A 19,531-nucleotide genomic window follows, 5' to 3' on the forward strand; every position below is an offset into this window, starting at 1 on the left:
GAAAATGTTGTACATTCTGACTTTGTGTCTGTAGAAGATGAAAAATCTGGCGTAACAACGGTTTTATCATCCTGTGAATTTTTGATATCACGGAAAGTTAAAAATGATAATTCTGTTTTTATGTCAGAAGAAGATGAAAATACTGTAGATAGAAGTGGCTTCACATCTTCAGAATTTGAAAATTCTTTAAACTCATCAGACTGTGAATCTAAATCAGCAGTTGCCTCTCCCATGTTGCTTCTTATAAATGAACTGAGGATTAGATATTTAAATGTTAAAGTGGTGATTATATAGATCTAGTAACTATAGTCAAAACAAAGTTTTTTCAATAAAACTTCTCAGATGCATATTAAAATATCTTAGAAATGAATTTAGATAGCTTAAAGTTAACACAATCAATAAACAATTTTAAAAATAAAATAATTAATGTATTGTATATGCCTAAGAGTGGCGGATTATGGTAGAAAATAAAATCAAACTTAAAATTTTTTTTGTTTTATACAATATTTGTACAAAATTAACATGCCATGCTTTTTAAATTGACAGAAGGTAAGTATACCATGTTACAAAAACTGCAATCATAACAATTCATATTTTCACTTTAAAAAATGAAAAAAACAACAAAACAATCATCAATGAGGAAAGCGCAACGCTTTATGCTTTTAAGATATCAGGCGACATGACAAATAATAAATCTGGCCAAATGATTGGCTTTGGGCGCAGCCCACATCTAAACGCGCCTTGTTTTTCACAAGATTATAATAAAATGGCATTAATGGGGAGGGGAGGGGGGGGTATATATGACTTCATAGTGACCACACCTAAGGACATTATGTCACATGAGAATTATTCCCAAACCGTTGTTTAATCATACACGGCATAACATTAGAATCATAGTTTAGAAGTTTATTTGATTGTAAGTTCATTTTAAAACAAGAATATACAAAGCTACTTTCACTAAAGTTTCACTTGCGAGATAAATAAAGAAATTAGGTCAAAAGTACACCTTACTATTCTTAATTAACAGACTAAGGTAATCTATGATTTTATGTACATAAAATCTGCAGAGGCTAGTAATGTTAAAAAGCCAGTAGTGATCTCCCCTAAGCTTTCTCGAATATTCTTATATAACACTACGGGGGATTGGCAACTCAGGATATACTATATATAGACATGATTTTTAAATCCATGTTTAAGTACTTAAACTTTTAAAAATAGAATAGAATCTTGTAGAAAAAAAGAATTGCACACCAAAGAAATGCGAAACAAAATGTGTATAATAGTGCGGAATATTATTAGTACTTTATATATTCACAAGCATTTTTGAGAAATTAGAAATAGCGTCCATTACTACTTCTGGTCAACGGAAAATACTCTAAATTTGAAAGAAGGTGGAAAATTAGATCTTTTACTTACATATGAAATTTCATTTGGCTATCTAAAACAGAACTCAAGTTATAGGCTTTTGAAAAATTTAAAGTAGAATAAGTTTCACTTCCGGTTAATCAGAAATCGCTGAAAAGTTGATACAGAACTAGAAATTTGATATAATACTTATATATGAAATTTTATCAACCTAGCTGTAACTGTACTCAAGTTATCGTGTTCACAGACACACATACACTGAAAGAATTGCAAAGCCCAGTTTTTCAGACTCGATAATGCATAAAACGTCAAAAATTTGATAAATGTGGGTTTATAATTTTTGCCCGATTAAAATAAGTCTTCTATACTCCAGATGAAGGACTGAGGTGAAAAACGGTGAAAACCGTCAAAATTTCATGTGATTTATGTGCACTATCAGAATACCTTCTCTATACCCTGTATACGAGAAAGTAAAAAAAGGGTGACGTATCAAATTTTTGTAATTAGTTGGCATTTTTAGAAGGATTCACATTTTGAAAGCTACAAAAGTGCTACAAACTTTTGATGTGCTTGTTTTAAAACATCAGTAGTAAAACTTTTCAGTAATAAATAAAGATTAACGATGTTTTCACTTGATGCAACCAAGCTCATTTACTAAAGCAGCCATCTTGTTAAAGTTTTTTGGTAACATTTAAGCTAGAGATTCAAGGGAAACTGCCCTAATTTACAGTTGGCCGCTGTTTATATAGCAAATCTTGCTCGCAAACTAGGCTGTTTAAAGTTAATTTCTGGCTTATATTGATATATTTGGACATTGATTTTGGTTTATTATTCAATTATCTATTACTATTATATTTGACACAAAAAATATTAGTATTACTCGCTACCTTGGAGGTGTGGATCGTTGCTAAAATCAATATGATGTCCACACCAGATGCATGACTTTCAAAGATTTTTCATCCTAGCTCCAGTGACCTTCTTACAATTAGTTTTTAAAACGTTTACCAAGAGCAAATATGTGGGTTTTTCATGTTATACAAACAAGCTATAGGTGACAGGGCAAAATATGCCAGAAAAACATTTTAAAATTTGCTTTGGAGAAGGAAGGTATATTTAAAAGTTGGTACCATTAAAAATGATAGAACTTTTAAAATATTAGCCCGGGAAGTAGAAAAATTAATTGAAGATTGAAGAACTATTAGGTTTATCAGTCTATTAAAAAATATATCCAATATATATATATATATATATATATATATATATATATATATATATCCAATAGTTTAAAATGTTAGTACAATCTCTAGACCTACCCCATGCATGTAAACCACAATACAAACAACTGTTTATAGTGGCAGTGGTCACTTTTTCTACTGTTGGTAACATAGAAATGTGTTGAAATATCTAAGAATTTTTTTTTAGTAGGCCTGAACTATAACAAGTGGTAGGCCTACAACACAAATGTACACTGTCGTATGCCTGCTTTTACAATATACCCAGGTATATGGCTAATTTCCACATCAAAATATAAAACCTTATGTTGCACCATTTCACCACCAATGTCCCCCACCTTGATATGCGCGCTGACGTAAAAAAAAATATTGTGGAAATTCGTAAGTACACATCGCAGGATTACAGAAACTTTATTTTTTACTAAGAAATCACTTCAGAATTGGGGTTGGTGTGGTCGAGTCGGTAAAGCTCATGGTTGCTAAACCGATATGTCTCGAGTTTGAACACTCGGGCAGATGAGGCTCGTTAGCAGAGGGCAGCCACTCTTCTAGGAGTAACAACTCCAAAATCAAACAACTACTGCCTTGTAGTTTGTTCTTGGGTGGACAAAAGCTATGGAAGCAAATCCAAAAAGAAAAGCAGGAAAAAATCAGAGTCAATGGCTTCAATGGCACATAACAAGGTGACACATATATTTTATTATGAAGCAGATTTCAGAAGTAACTATGCTAATACTAATGTCAAAGATCTAGCGCCCCATCTCCCTCCAATACAAATAGCTGATTTTTTTTACAAGCGGTGGGAGGAGAAAATAGGATGAGTGCAGTGACAGCAGCAATTTTCACAAGCACTGCATTTCAAGGTTAAAAATTTCAAGGACTTTTTACAACAGTTAAAAAACAACTATATAAATAGACCCAGATAGATCGTGAAAAAAAAATTATAGCAGGCCTACATATTTTGTTTGCAGACCCAAAACCAGACACGTTTCTGAAAATTTTGCTTAACAGTAAAGTGACTTTCTTGGAATTAGGTTTTTAAAAAAACGATTATCACATGAAAAATGGCAGATTTTTAGCGTATTTTATGCTACCTGAAGATGACAAAGCTATTTTTGCCAGAAAAAAAATTTGTTTAGCTTCCAACAATGAAGGTCAAACATAAACATGGGTAAAGTTTTAAGTTGCTTAAAAACTTAAAATATCGATCTGTAAGGTTCCAAACTTGCACTGTTAGGTAGGGTATTATTAGATTGATCTGTTTCTGAATTAAAATTGTAAATATTCTGTACTCATTTTGAGAAAAAAAATTACCCACATGTCACGTAAACAATATTTTTTTTGTGAGTGAAGATATTGCTATTGATACGTCACGAAAACAATATTTTTTTTTTGTGAGTGACGTCATTGCTATTGATACGGAAGCTGTATAGTAGTATCCTCTGTCACTGCTTAAGTAAGTTTTCTTTTTACTTGACACTTTTTTTTACCTATTTTGCTAGCGTAATTAGGCTAATTAAGTCTCATTATGGATCTTTTACCTGGCCTTTTGGTTATACTATGACTCTAAAAGACCCTAAACCACAACAATCTATTATTTTGTTTTTTAATTTGTGTTAATCCCTGAAATTATTGCGAGTTGGCCTTGGTGGGCTTATTTATGCCTAATTATTTGTTGTTTTCAAATGTGTTATAGCTTAATTAATTTTTGTTAATTCTTATTGATTTCATAGATTTTAATTAATCTAATATAATATTATTCTCACTGTTCTTTGTTGATATACTTTTATTAGGCTAAATAATGTTCATATTATTAAAATTTAAGAGGTCTGAAAAATTAAATGATTTTAGTGTTGGGTCTAGGCTTACATTACTAATTAGTACTTAGAATTATTAATTAGAACTTGGGCTAACAAAGTACTTGGACTAGATTTAGAACACGATCATACTGTACTTTGTCGAGTTGGTAAAGGACATGGTTGCTAACCGAAAAGTCTCGAGTTCGAACCCCCAGGCAGATGAGGCTCGTTAGCTGGGGACAGCCACTCTTCTAGGAGAGACAACTTCAAAATTAAACAACTGCTGCCTTGTAGTTTGTTCTTGGTTGGACAAAGGGTATGGAAGCAAATCCAAAAAGAAAAGCAGGCTGAAATCAGAGTCAATGGCCTCAATGGCGCATAACCAGTTGACACGTAACCCTTAATCGTGTTAGAGGTGTGGTCGAGTCGGCAAAAAGCTCATGGTTGATACATTTGAACAAAGTCTCGACTTCAAACGCACTGGCAGATAATTCTCGATCCCCTTCAACACTAATAATTAAGAACGAAGAAGAAGAAGCCCCAAATTTACAAATTAGCTAAAACCATCAAATGTTGTTAGTAGTTAGAGATAGGGTAAAGAAGGCTTTAAGAGCCGTGTGGTATTAAGCCCCAAACAACTCTCCACCCCCACAAAACCCCCAATAACACTGCTAATCTACTTCTGAGGTAACAACCACTGCTGTTCTTTGATAACAGAGAAGCAGAGGATTCATTTTATGTAATTTATGAGCCACTTGGTCCAATAGGGAGAGGATGAGACAGGATTTAATCCCACTGCTCTTTCCCTAAAGTTTCTCATCTCCATAAAACCATTTTGTGAACTTTTTTTCCAAATAGACATAACTTGGGAAACTTCACTTTGTAATAAACCAAATGAGTTTTTCAAGCCCATTCTTTGTTCCTGTATTAGAGCATTGGTTGTTGTACATTTTAACACTATTTTTATAGCTATGGCTAGAATAGTTTTATTTTGGTGAATTTTTTTTGCACAGTGATTATTGGTGCCAAAACAAAATGGCCGATATTTGTCCCATTTTACCATGCTATAAAGTTTTTATCATTATCAGAGTAAAACTTGACTGATCATTACCATAATGGTTTTATTTGTTAGATAACAACTAAATCTACATGAATACATTAATATTGTCCACTAGCTTGCCTGTTCAGAAAAGTTATAACAGATACTGTTATGTGGCTCTTGATACCCTATGTGCAAGTTTCTCATTGATTAGACCACTGAATATGACACTGGTTTAGGAATAGTTAACAAAAAATGTATTAATTGTTAAACAGACTTGTGTCTAAATGATAGAAATACAATTCTAACCTGCTAAAAAGTAAAAATTCAGCCATCTGATGTTAGCCACGTAATTTTTAAAATGGTACACTTACTTATTACCCCTAAGGGGCAATACAGCCGACTCAGCCCCCACCTATTTCTAACCAACCATAAAACTTCTAATCTCTTTGTAGGTAACAGGAATAAGTGTTCTTAGGTCTCAGCCAATCTGGGGTGGTATGTTATGTAATTTATGACCCTCAAGGTCCAGCATTAATACCACTGCTCCCCTCCTACAATTTCTTACCCCCATGATACCCAGCCCCCACCAGTTTCTGGCCCACCATAAAACTTCATCTCTTTGTAGGTAACATGGATTACAGTTACAGATCTCAGACAATCTGGGGTGGCATGTTATGTAATATATGACCTTCATGGTCTAGCAGGGTGGAGACCAAAAAGGAATCAGTACCACTGCTCTCCCCTCACAATTTCTCACCTTCATGTCATGTTATATAATGTATAGCACACATGGCTTATCAGGGGAAAGCATTAAGGCAGATTAGTTAGTACCACCCCTTTTTACATACAAGAATGTTAACTCTGGGCAGCTACACACTAGTATACTAGCTACACACTAGGCATACTAATGTGCCAACTGTAAACTACTAGACTGTAGGCCCTATGTACACCTGCAATTGTATCAATTGTAGACTGGGCCCATTGGGGCCTAGTGATAGCTAGTATCAGTTAAAGTGTGTGTACACAGCATTAACTATTTTGGGGTTAGAAATTAATTATTTTTATTGTGGAGTTAGTCTAAACTAGGAGATAATACTTATTGCCCCATTGCCCGACTCCTAATACCCCAATTACTGATTTGGGGGTATGACAATAAATGTTCAATTAAACCAATTTAAAGTAATTTTAATAGACTTTGTTATTATTTTTATATTGTGTCAGATATGTTAGAATAATTTTGCCATATTTTCAATACTAAAAAATTCTTAGATTAGTTATTAGTAGAAATCTTTAAAAATGTACAGGTGCTAAAAAGTGTGGCTCTTAACGCCCTCCTTTACCCTAGATCTCTAGTTTTCATGGGTATTGTTTATAAATAAAATAATAATAAGGTAGGCCTACAATTTAATGAATAGGCGTAATATTTAATAATATTAAAGCCTTGACAATGACTCAAGGAAACGTTTTTGTACATTAATAGCCGCAGGCGATTTTAATTTTATGTACCCAAAACGATAGATTACCGATTACTAACGCCTAACGGATTAGCCAGGCTTAATTTAATGAACACCAGCGAGAAAAGTCTCAAAGGTATTTGAGAGGTCCATAAATTAATTTAAAAATCATGCACAGCGTAGTTACAATTAATATGGTTATAAAATCCTGCCTGTCTGGTTTTTTTCGGACTTTACTAAAGATTGGATGTATTTGATGTTTTTAATATTTTCGGTAACTAAATAAAAATTTAAAACAAAGCAAAAACAATTTGGTTTTCACATGTAATGGCGACATAAACAATGGTATCCTGCTATTGGATAGGCCGCCATAAATTTTATTGTACACATTGTAAGCTAAAAATAGAAAACTAGGTCATGGGGTTTTAAATTTGCATTGTTATTTAAAAACTTGATCTGCAAAGTTTTGTAAACAAATAGTTATCGATCACTAAGTTGCTGTACAGCCAATCAATATTTGTCTTACGAAAGTGAAACATCCGGTTATAACTTAGGCTTGATGAAAATAAATAGAAATGTAGCCTTAACCTTAAACTCAACAAATTATTTTCAAGTTCTCTGGATTTGCAACTTTTATTCTTTAAAGCATTTATTCTAAAAATATAAAATTTCTAAATTAATGTTAGGCTTAAGTTTTAATTTTTTTTACGGTCTAAATCTAAAAAGCATGTTTTTATTCCATGTCAGCAAGATTATGGTCTATGGAAGGAATCTCGTCAACTCGTTGGTGTCCATTAGTTTAGTTACAGTAGTTTAGATCTAGTATTAGTATTATTATTTCTATTTACTAGATCTAGTATTTACAAGCCTAACTAAAATAATAAATATAGTATTCATTAATTCACTCTCTCCCACATTACTAGTTTTGGCCGAATTTACGACGCTAAACTTAACTAAGATTTTACCGGCTATATTTATATAAAGAATTGTGACTACGTTCTTTTTTAGTGTCTTAACGGTAATCTATCGTTTTAGCGTAATCAATTCGGCTGCAGTAGAAATGTGCGGGAGAGGTAACTGATGAATATATTTGTTTAAATAAGTATAATTTAAGTCAAATGTTACAAAACATAACAGATAATTGATTTAATATAACAATCACTGACCAAAACAATTTAAAATATCATGAAACTAACTTTAAACAAGGTGTTTGAGATAAATATTAGCAGATAAAAACAGCGGCCATCTTTCCAAATAAAATTTAGAGTAGTTTCCCTTGATACACATGTCTATTCGTATGTATATTGTGTTGATTTTGTTGTTGAATATACATAGCTGTCTTGTTTAATAAAAGTGGGACAGAGGGCCGTCTTCTTATCTTTAATTTCAATTGAAATTAAGGCTATGTATGTATGTATGTACATCCAAGATCTCAAAGACTTTTGGGAGGTCCAACATTTATTAAACCCTTTTGTACTGATTAACTTGTCAATTATTAGGTCGTCCATATTCTTCATAAATGACGTTGGACTCAAAATATGGGACGGTGTAAAATATTTTTTCAAAAATGATGAAGAATATATTCGTGTTCGTTAGAAATTGTGATTAAGGGTTCGGGTATAGTAGAACTGCGATATGATATTAAATCATCATCTTGCTTTTAGTAACTATTGGGTGAGAGGGAAATCGTCGGGAAAAGTATGACGTCATTTATGGGCGATCCATTTAATTAAGCCTAGTTGTTTTTTTGTCTGTAGACATTAGTCTTAGGCCTACACCTTTTCTGAATTAAGATTATTGTGTTTTTTAAAATAGGTTCAAATTTTAATTAGTTACATTTGAATACCACATGGTTTGTTTTTTTTTTTTGGTTTTTTTTTTTCCTTCTGCTATCATCAGTTTTTTTATTTCTTCAGTAGTCAATGTTTACCCCTCCCCACCACACATTATTACAACAACAAAAAACCACCCACTATATATGTCATAGCGTAGATATATAGAATTAGACTAGACGAGTAGAGGTTACCATAGGACGGTACGAACTTGACAGTAGACGATTTGGTGCGAGAGTATTGTGCGCGTGTTCAATAAAATTTGTGTGGCGTGAGTGTGACGTGAGCATGGTGCGACAATGTACCGATGACGTAAGACGCAACAGTGAAGTTAGTTGGGGGTTAGATATAGTAGAAGACGGACGTATTTTTTGATATTGTACAAATGATCTATAAGTGTGTGTTAATAAAGTTCATGTTATTTCATAAACGAAGTTGTTGACATTGTTAATTAGTGTCTGCGGAACATAAGAGTGATTCCCGTCCTCCTCACGAGTATAATGGTTGCCGTATGAATAGTAGCAAATCAGAATATATTGAGATTATATATAAATCCCCCCCCCCCCCCCATCACAATATAGTGATATCTCCCTCTAGAAAAAAAAAACTAGATGAACCTATAGTTCGTAGGAAAATTAGAATCTATCAATTAAAAAAAAAAGAAATACGTCATTTTTCTATACCACGCCGTTTCATCCCCCAATAAGCACAACGTCACAAAGTTCGCAGCGCGTGTGACGTCATTTGTCATTAGGCTAATGTTTAAGAAAAAGATACCGCGTAATTAAAAAAAAATCAAAACAGGCACTAAATGACTATGACGATGAGACTAGCGACATTTAGCCTGACGAATAGATCTAAATGACTTTAGTTCGGTGAATTATATTGGTGTTTAATTTATTACAGTGGCATGATGTTCTCCCTCTACTATACAAATTCACGTGCTTTTAATTTCTGCAACATGCTGCCCTGAGATGTTCGGCTCTAAAATGCCCGTGACACAGCGGCTTCGGTAAATGCATTTAGGCTCCCGGTCCCACCTATAAACGTCTGTCCATTAAGCTCCACGCAAAACGTGTGATTAATATGTGGACATAAGCGGCGCTAGTGGTGGTGTCAACAGGGGCCAAGCTCAGGTCTTAAGCTAAAGGTGCTCCGCACTTCATAAAAGACAAAATTGATGTTCCGATATCGTCGGACTCTGGCGTTTTGCCGACGGCCGTACTCCTAATGCACAGTCTTAGAGGCTGTCCACTGCTAACACTATTTTATGTTAAATTTAAGCCAATACTGAGCTGTGGCTTTACATTAGTTCAGTGGCGTAGCGAGGTCGAGTGTCACCTGGTGCGGCACTTAATGGTGTCTTGGACTCTTGTCGAATATTGTTGCCAGGAGCTACTTGGTTTGAGCCTTATTGTCAGAAGTTATTTCATTTGGAGTCAATATAGTGCGGCTTATTTTCGTCGGTAGGCATTTAGTGGCAGGCCCTTTTTGGCGGGGATGATGTGCTCAGGTTGTTAAACACCGCTTAGGACAATAGGCATGCAATAGTTATGATCATTCGTTATGAACAAATGTATGCATGAAAACGAACGCTTTATGTTCCTCAATTTCATTGAGCACAGCTTTAAAGAAGATTCCAAAATAGACGCATCTCCCCCCCCCCCCGGACCACCCTGCGTAAGTTGACGGCACATTAGCATAGCATATGTGACATCGTTTATGGATAACACCATATAACTCATTTTGGGTATTTGGTATCAACATTTTGACAACAAAGGTTATTCAAAATGTATATAGGACTTGACATCTACCATAAATGACATCGCACACTTAAGGGGTGGAGTAACTGGTTTTGAGACGACGTTTTACGCGGGAAATGGGAGGGGCAAGAAACGTGAAACGTTATGTATTTCGCCAAATACAAAAATGCTGAATATATCGTTTTCATTAGAATTATGGCTTGACTTTTTAACAGGCAGGGCAAAAAGGTAATTTTCGACATTACGACTATTTCGTAACGGCGAAAATGAGGGGGGGGGGGGTGTTAAGGTGAAGAAAGGTAAAAAAACGGGACGTCATTTATGATTAAATCACTAATTAAAGGAAAAAAGCATGAAAATATTACATGAAAATAGCAAACAAACAATAACATAAACAATAAGAATTAACTCAAACTAATATTTAAATAAACATTAGATATGTAGTGGTAGCTCTATAAAAATAGGGAGTATCTTAATGTGTCAAAATTGCATCTCATAATAATAATTAAATAATTCTAGAACTGATGTTTATTGTCAGTCAATTAAATTGTTTAAAGGGCAGAATTTTAAAAAAAAACGCATGCTTTGTATTTAAACACAAGACTAACGTATTTAATAGCAAACATCAATACATTTCCATACAAATAGAAATTAAAGGGAAATGACTCAAAATAATATTTTCTTAAGATGGCCGCTGTTTTTAATAGCAAATTTAGTATCTGGAACATCGATGTTAAACCTTAATTTCATGACATTTTTATTGATTTAAACCTTAAATGTGGTTTAATATTCAATTATCTTTAGTATTTTAGTAAAATATGCAAAAATATATTCACATCTAAGCCATATTTGATTGATAGTTACCTTATCCCTACATTACTAGTGACGGCCGAATTGATTACGCTAAAGCGATAGATTACCGTCTTAACTTATACTGTAAATGTATATTTACCTGGAAAGGAATCTTTAAAGATACCAGTTAAAATATTTTAATCTTCCACGTCTATAACATCTGCCAATTTTTGTTTGGGTAAATCTAACCTACGGAATTTTAGATTGTCTCCGCATAGTTTAGCTATGGTCTAAATACCGTACACAATTTTATTAGAGCTGGTAGAAAAAAACCTTACAAAAACCTTTTAGATAGAAAAAAAGGATTTTGAAACAACGAAAGGCTGAAAGTTATGCCACGAACAATACAATATACAATAAAATACATGCATCGGGTTGAAGGATAGGTAATTCTTAAGTTGGTCTAACTTATCTAATAAAACACAAACGATTGTAAAGTTGGTAAAAAATATTTACATTTGACAGAAACAGACAGGTAATGGACAGTAAAACCATAGAAAGATAAGAAAAACACATTTTTCGACTTCAGCTACTGATTGTTTTATTAAACATACGTTTATTTTAGCTAGACCATTGACTAAGACATCGGGGATGAATTTCGCCTTTAAAAATAACATTTTGATGTTTTAAAAATTAAAGCGTTCAAATATCTAAAATCTAAAAATGCCCATCTTGTATCTATATCTTTAATGTTGATATTCATGGATTTCAGGAAGAACAAGTTTTGTTTCGTTTTTTTCCTGGTATATAGTTCCACCTTGAAGAAGAAAAGAACACACTTCATTAAAGTCATATAACTTTTAAAAGTTTTTCTTTTCTTTAGAACCACTAAGATGTACATACAATGTCCATTTCCACATAAATGTCAAAGCAAATTTTCCAAAACCCCGAAATTTTCAAGTGCCCCCCCCCACCCCGGAGAGAAAAGTCTGGAAGAAACACTGATTCCATCTGCCCCTGCCCGTGATACGGAAAAACATAATTTTGCAATCTTGTCCGTATGTCTGTGCGTCTGTGTGTGTGTGTGTGTGTGTGTATCCGTGTGTAAACACGATAACTTGAGTACCGTTACAGCTAGGTTGATGAAATTTCATATATAAGTATTTTATCAAAATCGTAGATCCGTATCAACTTTTGAGCGATTTCCGATAACCGGAACCTGTACTTTTCCTACTTTGAATTTTCCAAAAGCCTATAACTTGAGTACTATTTCAGATAGATAAATGAAATTTCACATGTAAGTAAAAGATCTAATTCTCTACCTTCTAATAAATTTTGAGTAATTTCCGTTGACCGGAAGTAGTAATTTACGCTACTTCCGATTTCTCAAAAAACTAATGTAAATTTTTAAAGTACTAATAATATTGCGCACTATTATGCACTTTTTGATTTGGCGTTCACTTGGTGTGCAATAAATTTGTCTACGAGATTTTATTGTATTTTTAAAACTTTAAGTATTTAAAATGGATTAAAAATCATGTCTATAGCTTGAGTTCCCATCCCCTGTTATTTTATATAAGAATATTCGAGAAAGTTTAGGGGAGATCACTCCCGGTTTATTTATCTTTGTTATTCACTCATTAGTTTTATGAAGATAGCCCAGTAATTAGTTGTAAAACTTAAATATGTATGTACATGCCTTATCAAGAGAGGACATAACACAGGTCTAGCGGTCAGTTTGGATCACTATTGTCAAGCTTGTCGTTCAATCGCTCACCTTTACGGGAACACGGTCTCTTACAACGTAAACGGCTCAGGCTTTCTATGTAGGCCTACTATGTATAAAATAAACCGGGAGTGATCTCCCCTAAATTTCCTTGAACATTCTTATATAACACTACGGGGGGAAGGCAGAAAATTAAATCTTTTACTTACATGTGAAATTTCATTTATATATCTGAAACAGTGCTCAAGTTATAGGCTTTTGAAAAATTGAAAGTAGAATAAGTTCTATTTCCGGTTATGGAAATCGTTTGAAAGTTTACAGAGATATAAAATTTTTATATAATACTTGTATATGAAACTTCATCAACCTAGCTGTAACGGTACTCAAGTGTTCACAGACATACACAGACATACACACACACAGACATACGAACAGAATTGCAAAGCCCAGTTTTTTCCGACTCGATTACGCACAGAACGCTGAAAATTTTATCAATCTGCATTTATTATTTTTGCCCGATTAAAATAAATCGCATATGCTCCGTATATGATGAAGTTCTGAGGTGTAAAACTATGAAAACTGCCAACGTTTCATGTGATTTTTGTGCACGATTACAATACTTCCTCTATACTCTGTACACGAGAAAGTAAAATGAATGAAAATTAAGTTAACACAAAATGTTAATAAAAGAAAATCCTTCCTATTATCTTCTTTTTAGTGCATAAATAAATACTAACTTACTATTAACGTTTTATCCTAGATAATTAGTCATGATTCGTGTATTGCTCTCCCCCCCCCCCCCCCTTCGCTCTACTCTTTACTTGGTCACTCACTACACGCATCACATGACATTTTGACGTATTTGACCTGACGACATCGGAAACTAGGCTAAAAATAAACCTAAATGGCGTCAGCAGTTTTCATTTTATTCCATTATTATCCTCACGATGCTGTGAGCATTTAATTAATTGTCAATTATGTAATTACTTTGGTTTTGATGCAACCGCCATATCGCCTTAATGGCTTGATTTTAAATAAGCCCGCACTAAGACCGACATTGCTACCTGCAACTTATCTGCCCTGAATCAAGGTGGAGCACCCGATACCTGCCCCGAATCAAGGTGGGGCACCCGATATCTGCCCTGAATCAAAGTGGGGCACCCGATATCTGCCCTGAATCAAAGTGGGGCACCCGATATCTGCCCTGAATCAAAGTGGGGCACCCGATATCTGCCCCGAATCAAAGTGGGGCACCCGATATCTGCCCTGAATCAAAGTGGGGCACCCGATATCTGCCCCGAATCAAAGTGGGGCACCCGATATCTGCCCCGAATCGCAATTAGCGGAGTCGAGTGTGTGTGACAGTGTCAGCAGTTTAAAACTTATGACTCCGGTCAACGCTGACTAAACATTGTGACATAAAGAATCGATAACCCGCTTCACGAAATTGTAACCCCGAACTACACACTTGTGTCGATCACGTGACTACCGTATCTAGCTGTGTGTCGTCTGATAAACCGGCTGAGACAATGCCCTAGCTACTGTCTGAGTAATACGTTGAACTTTTGCTCTAGTAAATTAACATGTCTGTGTCTCTATATTAGCACACCTTGATAGCCTCATAAAATAAATCGGCACTAGAGTGTTTTATTTTAATCAATGTCTATTACAATTTATTAAAACATTTTTCTAAAACGCGAAATAACCGCTAAAATTCTTTTTTTTTGTAACATTACTTTTTTTTAAAGCAAAAGTGTGACGCCACACTATCTGAACCCCCATCCCTTCTTCACACACCTTCACAAAATTACGGACCCCTCCTTCACCCCATCTCCCCCCTTTTGGAACGTGCGCCAACCTTGGGAAGCACGGACGTTAGGGGAGACGCGAAACGTGTGTTTGTGTGCGTTTGTGTGTGTGTGCGCGCGTGTGTGTATAGAGTCCTTGCAAACACGTGACCTAAATCACGTGATACCTACGCCCGCCGCCACAGTGGTGTACATCAGACGTAAACACAATCAGCTGTTCGCCAGCGCTGGACGTGTTCACCAACGCTGGACGTGTTCACCGTATGTAAAGAATCGCGCCCGCGGAAAAGGAAAAATACGTTTAAAAACTTGAACTCTTAGGAATTGAAGATCCTTATACAGTTATTGACAGTTTCGTGGATAATATAAATATGTGGCTGAAATTTCTAAATAAAAATACTGTTAGTAATACCGTTTGCGTTTAGAGTTTAAGTAGACGAAGCTGATCAAATGCAGTAATATATTAGAGGTTATCTACTGTAGCAAACGTGAGACCACTTAACTCCTACAAAACCCACACTACAACGGCTAATATAATCCATGGGTAATAACCAATCTGGGTAGCATGTTATACAATTTAAGACCCTTATAATCCAGCAGGGAAGTAATCAGACACATTAATACTGACGTTCAACCGTCATGATGGCTGCCCCCACCTGTATCTAGCCCACAATAAAACCAAAGAGGAGTCTGCCCTGCCCTCCCCTGAAAATGTCTCACCTCCGTGATACCCAGCCCCACAGAGATAGTATTTCTTATATAATTTTGACCCTCAGGGCCCAGCAGGGAGAACAAAGGGGAAAGTCCCACTGCTCTCCCCTCAACACTTCTCACCTCGGTGTCATGTTATGTCATTTATAGCACACACGGCTTATCAGGGGAAAGCATTAAGGCATTAAGAATCTTAACTCTGGACAGCTACACACTAGTATACTAGCTACACACTAGGTGCCTACTGTAAACTACTAGACTGTAGGCCCTATGTAGACCTGCAATTGTATCAATTGTAGACTGGGTCCATTGTTATTATTCTAAACCATCTCACTTATAATGTTTCTAGCTTGATTTGTTTCTTTTATAAACAGTGGATTTAAAAAAAAAAATTAGCCTAATCATTAACCTAATAATAATAATGTGGTTATTTGTTGTTGGCTGGTATGATCTAGATTGTACTACTAGGCTACAAAAACTTAGTAGACCAATTACTAGATATGAATTTGAATTTAATTAAACTCAGTCCAGTATCAGATACATATTGCTGTAAAAAGACAACAAAGTAGGTAGGCCTTAGTAATTTATTAAAGCCTTCTACTACAATAATATCAACTACATGCTTGTATAAAGTTTTTACAATTTAATTTAAGTAGCAGATTCTAGATCTAAATCTAGTCATATAATCTATTTCAATTTCAGAAAATTTCGTTTGCTAAAAATGATTAGATAATAGAGCGAGATTTTAGATCTTAGAGACAATTAAATGCTTTATTAGGCCTATTATGACTACTTTTGATTTATTATGGGTGTATTTTGAATCGAATGTAGATCTAAAGTAATTAAATTTAAGTAAAGAAGTAGATTCTAGATTCTATGTCTACCCAGCGGAGCCAGGTATAAGCCTACTATTAGATCTTGTTATTCTTATTAGCCTATAATATTACTTTTGACTTTGTCTTTTACTATTAGTATTTGTGAAGGTCGAGCATATTTGTTTTATTAATAGTTATCTTTTATAATTAAAATGAAGTTTATTATTTTACTGTCCTTACATGAAACAAAGTATCGAGAACTGCATTTGATCAGATTCGGCTACTTTAACTCTAAACGCAAACAGTATTACTAACAGTATTTTTATTTAGAAATTTTGTCCACATATTTATTTATACGAAACTGTCAATAACAGTATAAGGATCTTCAATTCCTAAGAGTTCAAGTTTTTAAACGTATTTTTCCTTTTCCGCGGGTGCGGTTCTTTACATACAGTGAACGCGTCCAGCGCTGGTGAACACGTCCAGCGCTGGCGAACAGCTGATTGTGTTTACGTCTTGTGTACACCACTGTGGCGGCGGGCGTAGGTATCACGAACGGACGTGACGTCATATGAAAGGACTCTATATCAACATTATTAATATTCAATATAAATATTTCTATTCAACTATTTTATGATTACTATTTACTGAGTTACGTCCCTTCTACTATTTATAAAATAACTATGGGGAGCAACTTATCACTTTATCTATAACTGGTAAGAACAAAGAAAACTTCATGGTAATTAATTATAGATGCAAATAACATCTAATTATGTTTTATGAAATAACCTTTACCAATTCTGGTGAGTATTCAAGAAAATATAAAATAATTGCCTTTAATTTTAATAGGAAAGTATTAGCTTTAGTAAAAACGTAATTTATAAATATGGAAAATGTATAGGAGCCTAAATAAAACAGCCAGTATTAAAGAGATGTTGAGCGTTCTTTTAAAGTGTTCGTTTAGATGTTTTATTAAAAAAAAAAAAATGTTTTATAAAAACCCTAAGTGATACTCTTTCAGAATTTTATCTTAATTACAAAGTCAAAATGGCCCAGAAAACAGAAGGGATTCAGCAACTTCTAATCGCAGAGAAAAAAGCATCAGAAAGAGTAGTCGAAGCAAGAAAACGAAAAGCTCAGAGAATCAAAACTGCAAAAAAGGAAGCAGATTCAGAAATCCTAGCCTTTAAAAACGAGAAGGAGAATCACTACAAACAGTATGAACAAGAGATCCTTGGCAAAAAAAGTAACAGTGAGGCACAGATTCAGGTAGAAACAACTAAAAAGTTTAAAGAGTTGGATGTCATGCTGAAACAAAACCGTGCTAAAGCTATGGACGCTATTCAACAAAGTCTCTTTAGGATAGAAGTGCAACTTCATGAGAATGTTAAGCTGTAAATTTAGTCCTCTGTACCTTTATCTGTATATTTTATGTAAAGGGTAGAATTCTTAATGTTTATTTAATTATTGACACAGACAGCTCATGCTTTTAATTTATTTATCCTGCAGATACAATTTGTTTAAACATCTACTCTTCTGCATTTATTTTTCAACATTACATAATTTGTTTCCTTCTAGGCATGTTTTTTTTTAGAAAGTTAGGTATATCTATTTGCAGGTAAGATATTTATTAGCCTGAATTTGATTGTTAATAGTATGTGATAATGTGTAGATAAGTCTCTGTGATAGCCGAATAATTGATTGGTATATCATTTTAGTTTTAGTGAATTGTTAGGTAAAAAATAAAATTACTCCTGCCATAACTGAAGAGGTGGAGACCAAGGCATTGTTAGTAATTTAGTTGAAGCTAAATATTGTGAGCATCTGTTTGTACCTCTAGTTATACTGACTTGCACACATGGGTTTTTTCATCTATATACACTTGTATCTCATTGTTATTCGGAGTTCACTTATTCATTAAGATGTTTATTTATATGACTAGGTTTGGTGGCATTGAATGCATTGTATCTGGAAACTTGATTAAAATCCTTTGTTTTTAGTCACATAAAAAAAAAAAAAAAAAAAGATGTTTTATAAGCTAATTAGATTTTTAATCTTAGCTCTTTTTAATTCGGCCTGTTCAACTATTACTAGAATCTAGATATGGACTCTGGCAAGACCAGTACCAGCAGTTTAGCAGACTAGATTTTCTGGTACTGGCCAGGTTCAGGCTAGATAACTCATGATAACTGGTTGATGTTGAGTTACAGAATAGATCTTAAAAAATTCTAAGATCTTCCCTACTGGCACATTCATTGTCTTGTTATTGCCCTATCTACCAAACAGAACAGCTTAACTATTTTAAAAAAAAATACAAAACTATGCCAGGAACAGAATATGTTGCTCAGGTGACAGATGTTGATATCAAGTGGAAAGTCAGTATGGCAGTTAGCAGTAATGATGTCAGAAGCTTAAATGAACCAATGGTAACAATGATGTTGGTGACCACTGAAGAGAGTGGAAACGCAGTCAACAGACCAGTGGAAATGACCTTAACAAAATTCAAGGAATTATTGAGTACAATGAAACAAATAAAGAATCAGATTGAATTGGCCAAACTTGTATGACAGCAGCTACATTTAGTCATATTATATATATATACTATATATATATATATATATATATATATATATATATATATATATATATATATATATATATATATATATATATATATATATATATATATATATGATTCTGCCAGTTAAATATTATGGAAGAACTATATGAAAAGCATATAATGTTCAAATACAAAATACATTCTTTTTATTGGAGTGTATTCCCAACTGCAACATTTAAAATTAAAGAGTTTTAGTGGCGCTTAGAAACCCACTTTGTTTAAAATATTTATAGTAACACAGATATTTCGCACTCAGATTTATAAGCCTACTTTTATAAGCTGTTACTGTCAATTATGTTGTGTATTGTTTTTATTTATTTAATTTGCTTAAGTTAATACGCTTAATAGAAAAAATGTTTTGCATTTTGGTCAGTATGTTTTGACGACCAGTAAATATTATCATTTTACTGCAGCGATTAAAGTGTTTAATGAGTTTCGTTTGGTTTGTAATAATTTGAGTTTAGCAGCAATAGCTCCACAAGTAATGCATATTTATATAAGATCTGAATTTTCAATTGTAAACTCACCATTTTTTTTTTAACAGATAATTGTACTTTTCAATGATAAAACAA

The 19,531-nt window shown here is 33.9% G+C and overlaps 2 protein-coding genes across 2 annotated transcripts in view; one reads left to right on the top strand and one right to left on the bottom strand.

Moving 5' to 3' along the window:
• LOC131930508 (zinc finger protein 883-like) overlaps nt 1-11,524 on the bottom strand; it is a 13,417-nt gene extending 1,893 nt beyond the window's left edge. The window contains exons 1-2 of the mRNA XM_059287034.1: nt 11,440-11,524; nt 1-252 (exon numbers count right to left, since the gene is read on the bottom strand). The exon at nt 1-252 is cut by the window's left edge and continues 1,893 nt beyond it. Coding sequence (XP_059143017.1) covers nt 1-233 — 233 coding nt within the window. The 5' untranslated portion in view covers nt 234-252; nt 11,440-11,524. The remainder of the gene's footprint in view (nt 253-11,439) is intronic.
• Nucleotides 11,525-17,338: 5,814 nt separating this feature from the next.
• Nucleotides 17,339-18,316, top strand: LOC131930509 (V-type proton ATPase subunit G-like). Its single transcript, XM_059287035.1, has one exon. The coding sequence runs from the start codon at nt 17,387-17,389 to the stop codon at nt 17,735-17,737; it is 351 nt and encodes a 116-aa protein (XP_059143018.1). The 5' UTR covers nt 17,339-17,386; the 3' UTR covers nt 17,738-18,316.
• Nucleotides 18,317-19,531: the final 1,215 nt, after the last annotated feature.

This window comes from Physella acuta, unplaced genomic scaffold (genome assembly GCF_028476545.2).
Source record: "Physella acuta isolate Inbredline_101_S28 unplaced genomic scaffold, ASM2847654v3 ptg001787l, whole genome shotgun sequence".
Classification (NCBI taxonomy): domain Eukaryota; kingdom Metazoa; phylum Mollusca; class Gastropoda; family Physidae; genus Physella; species Physella acuta.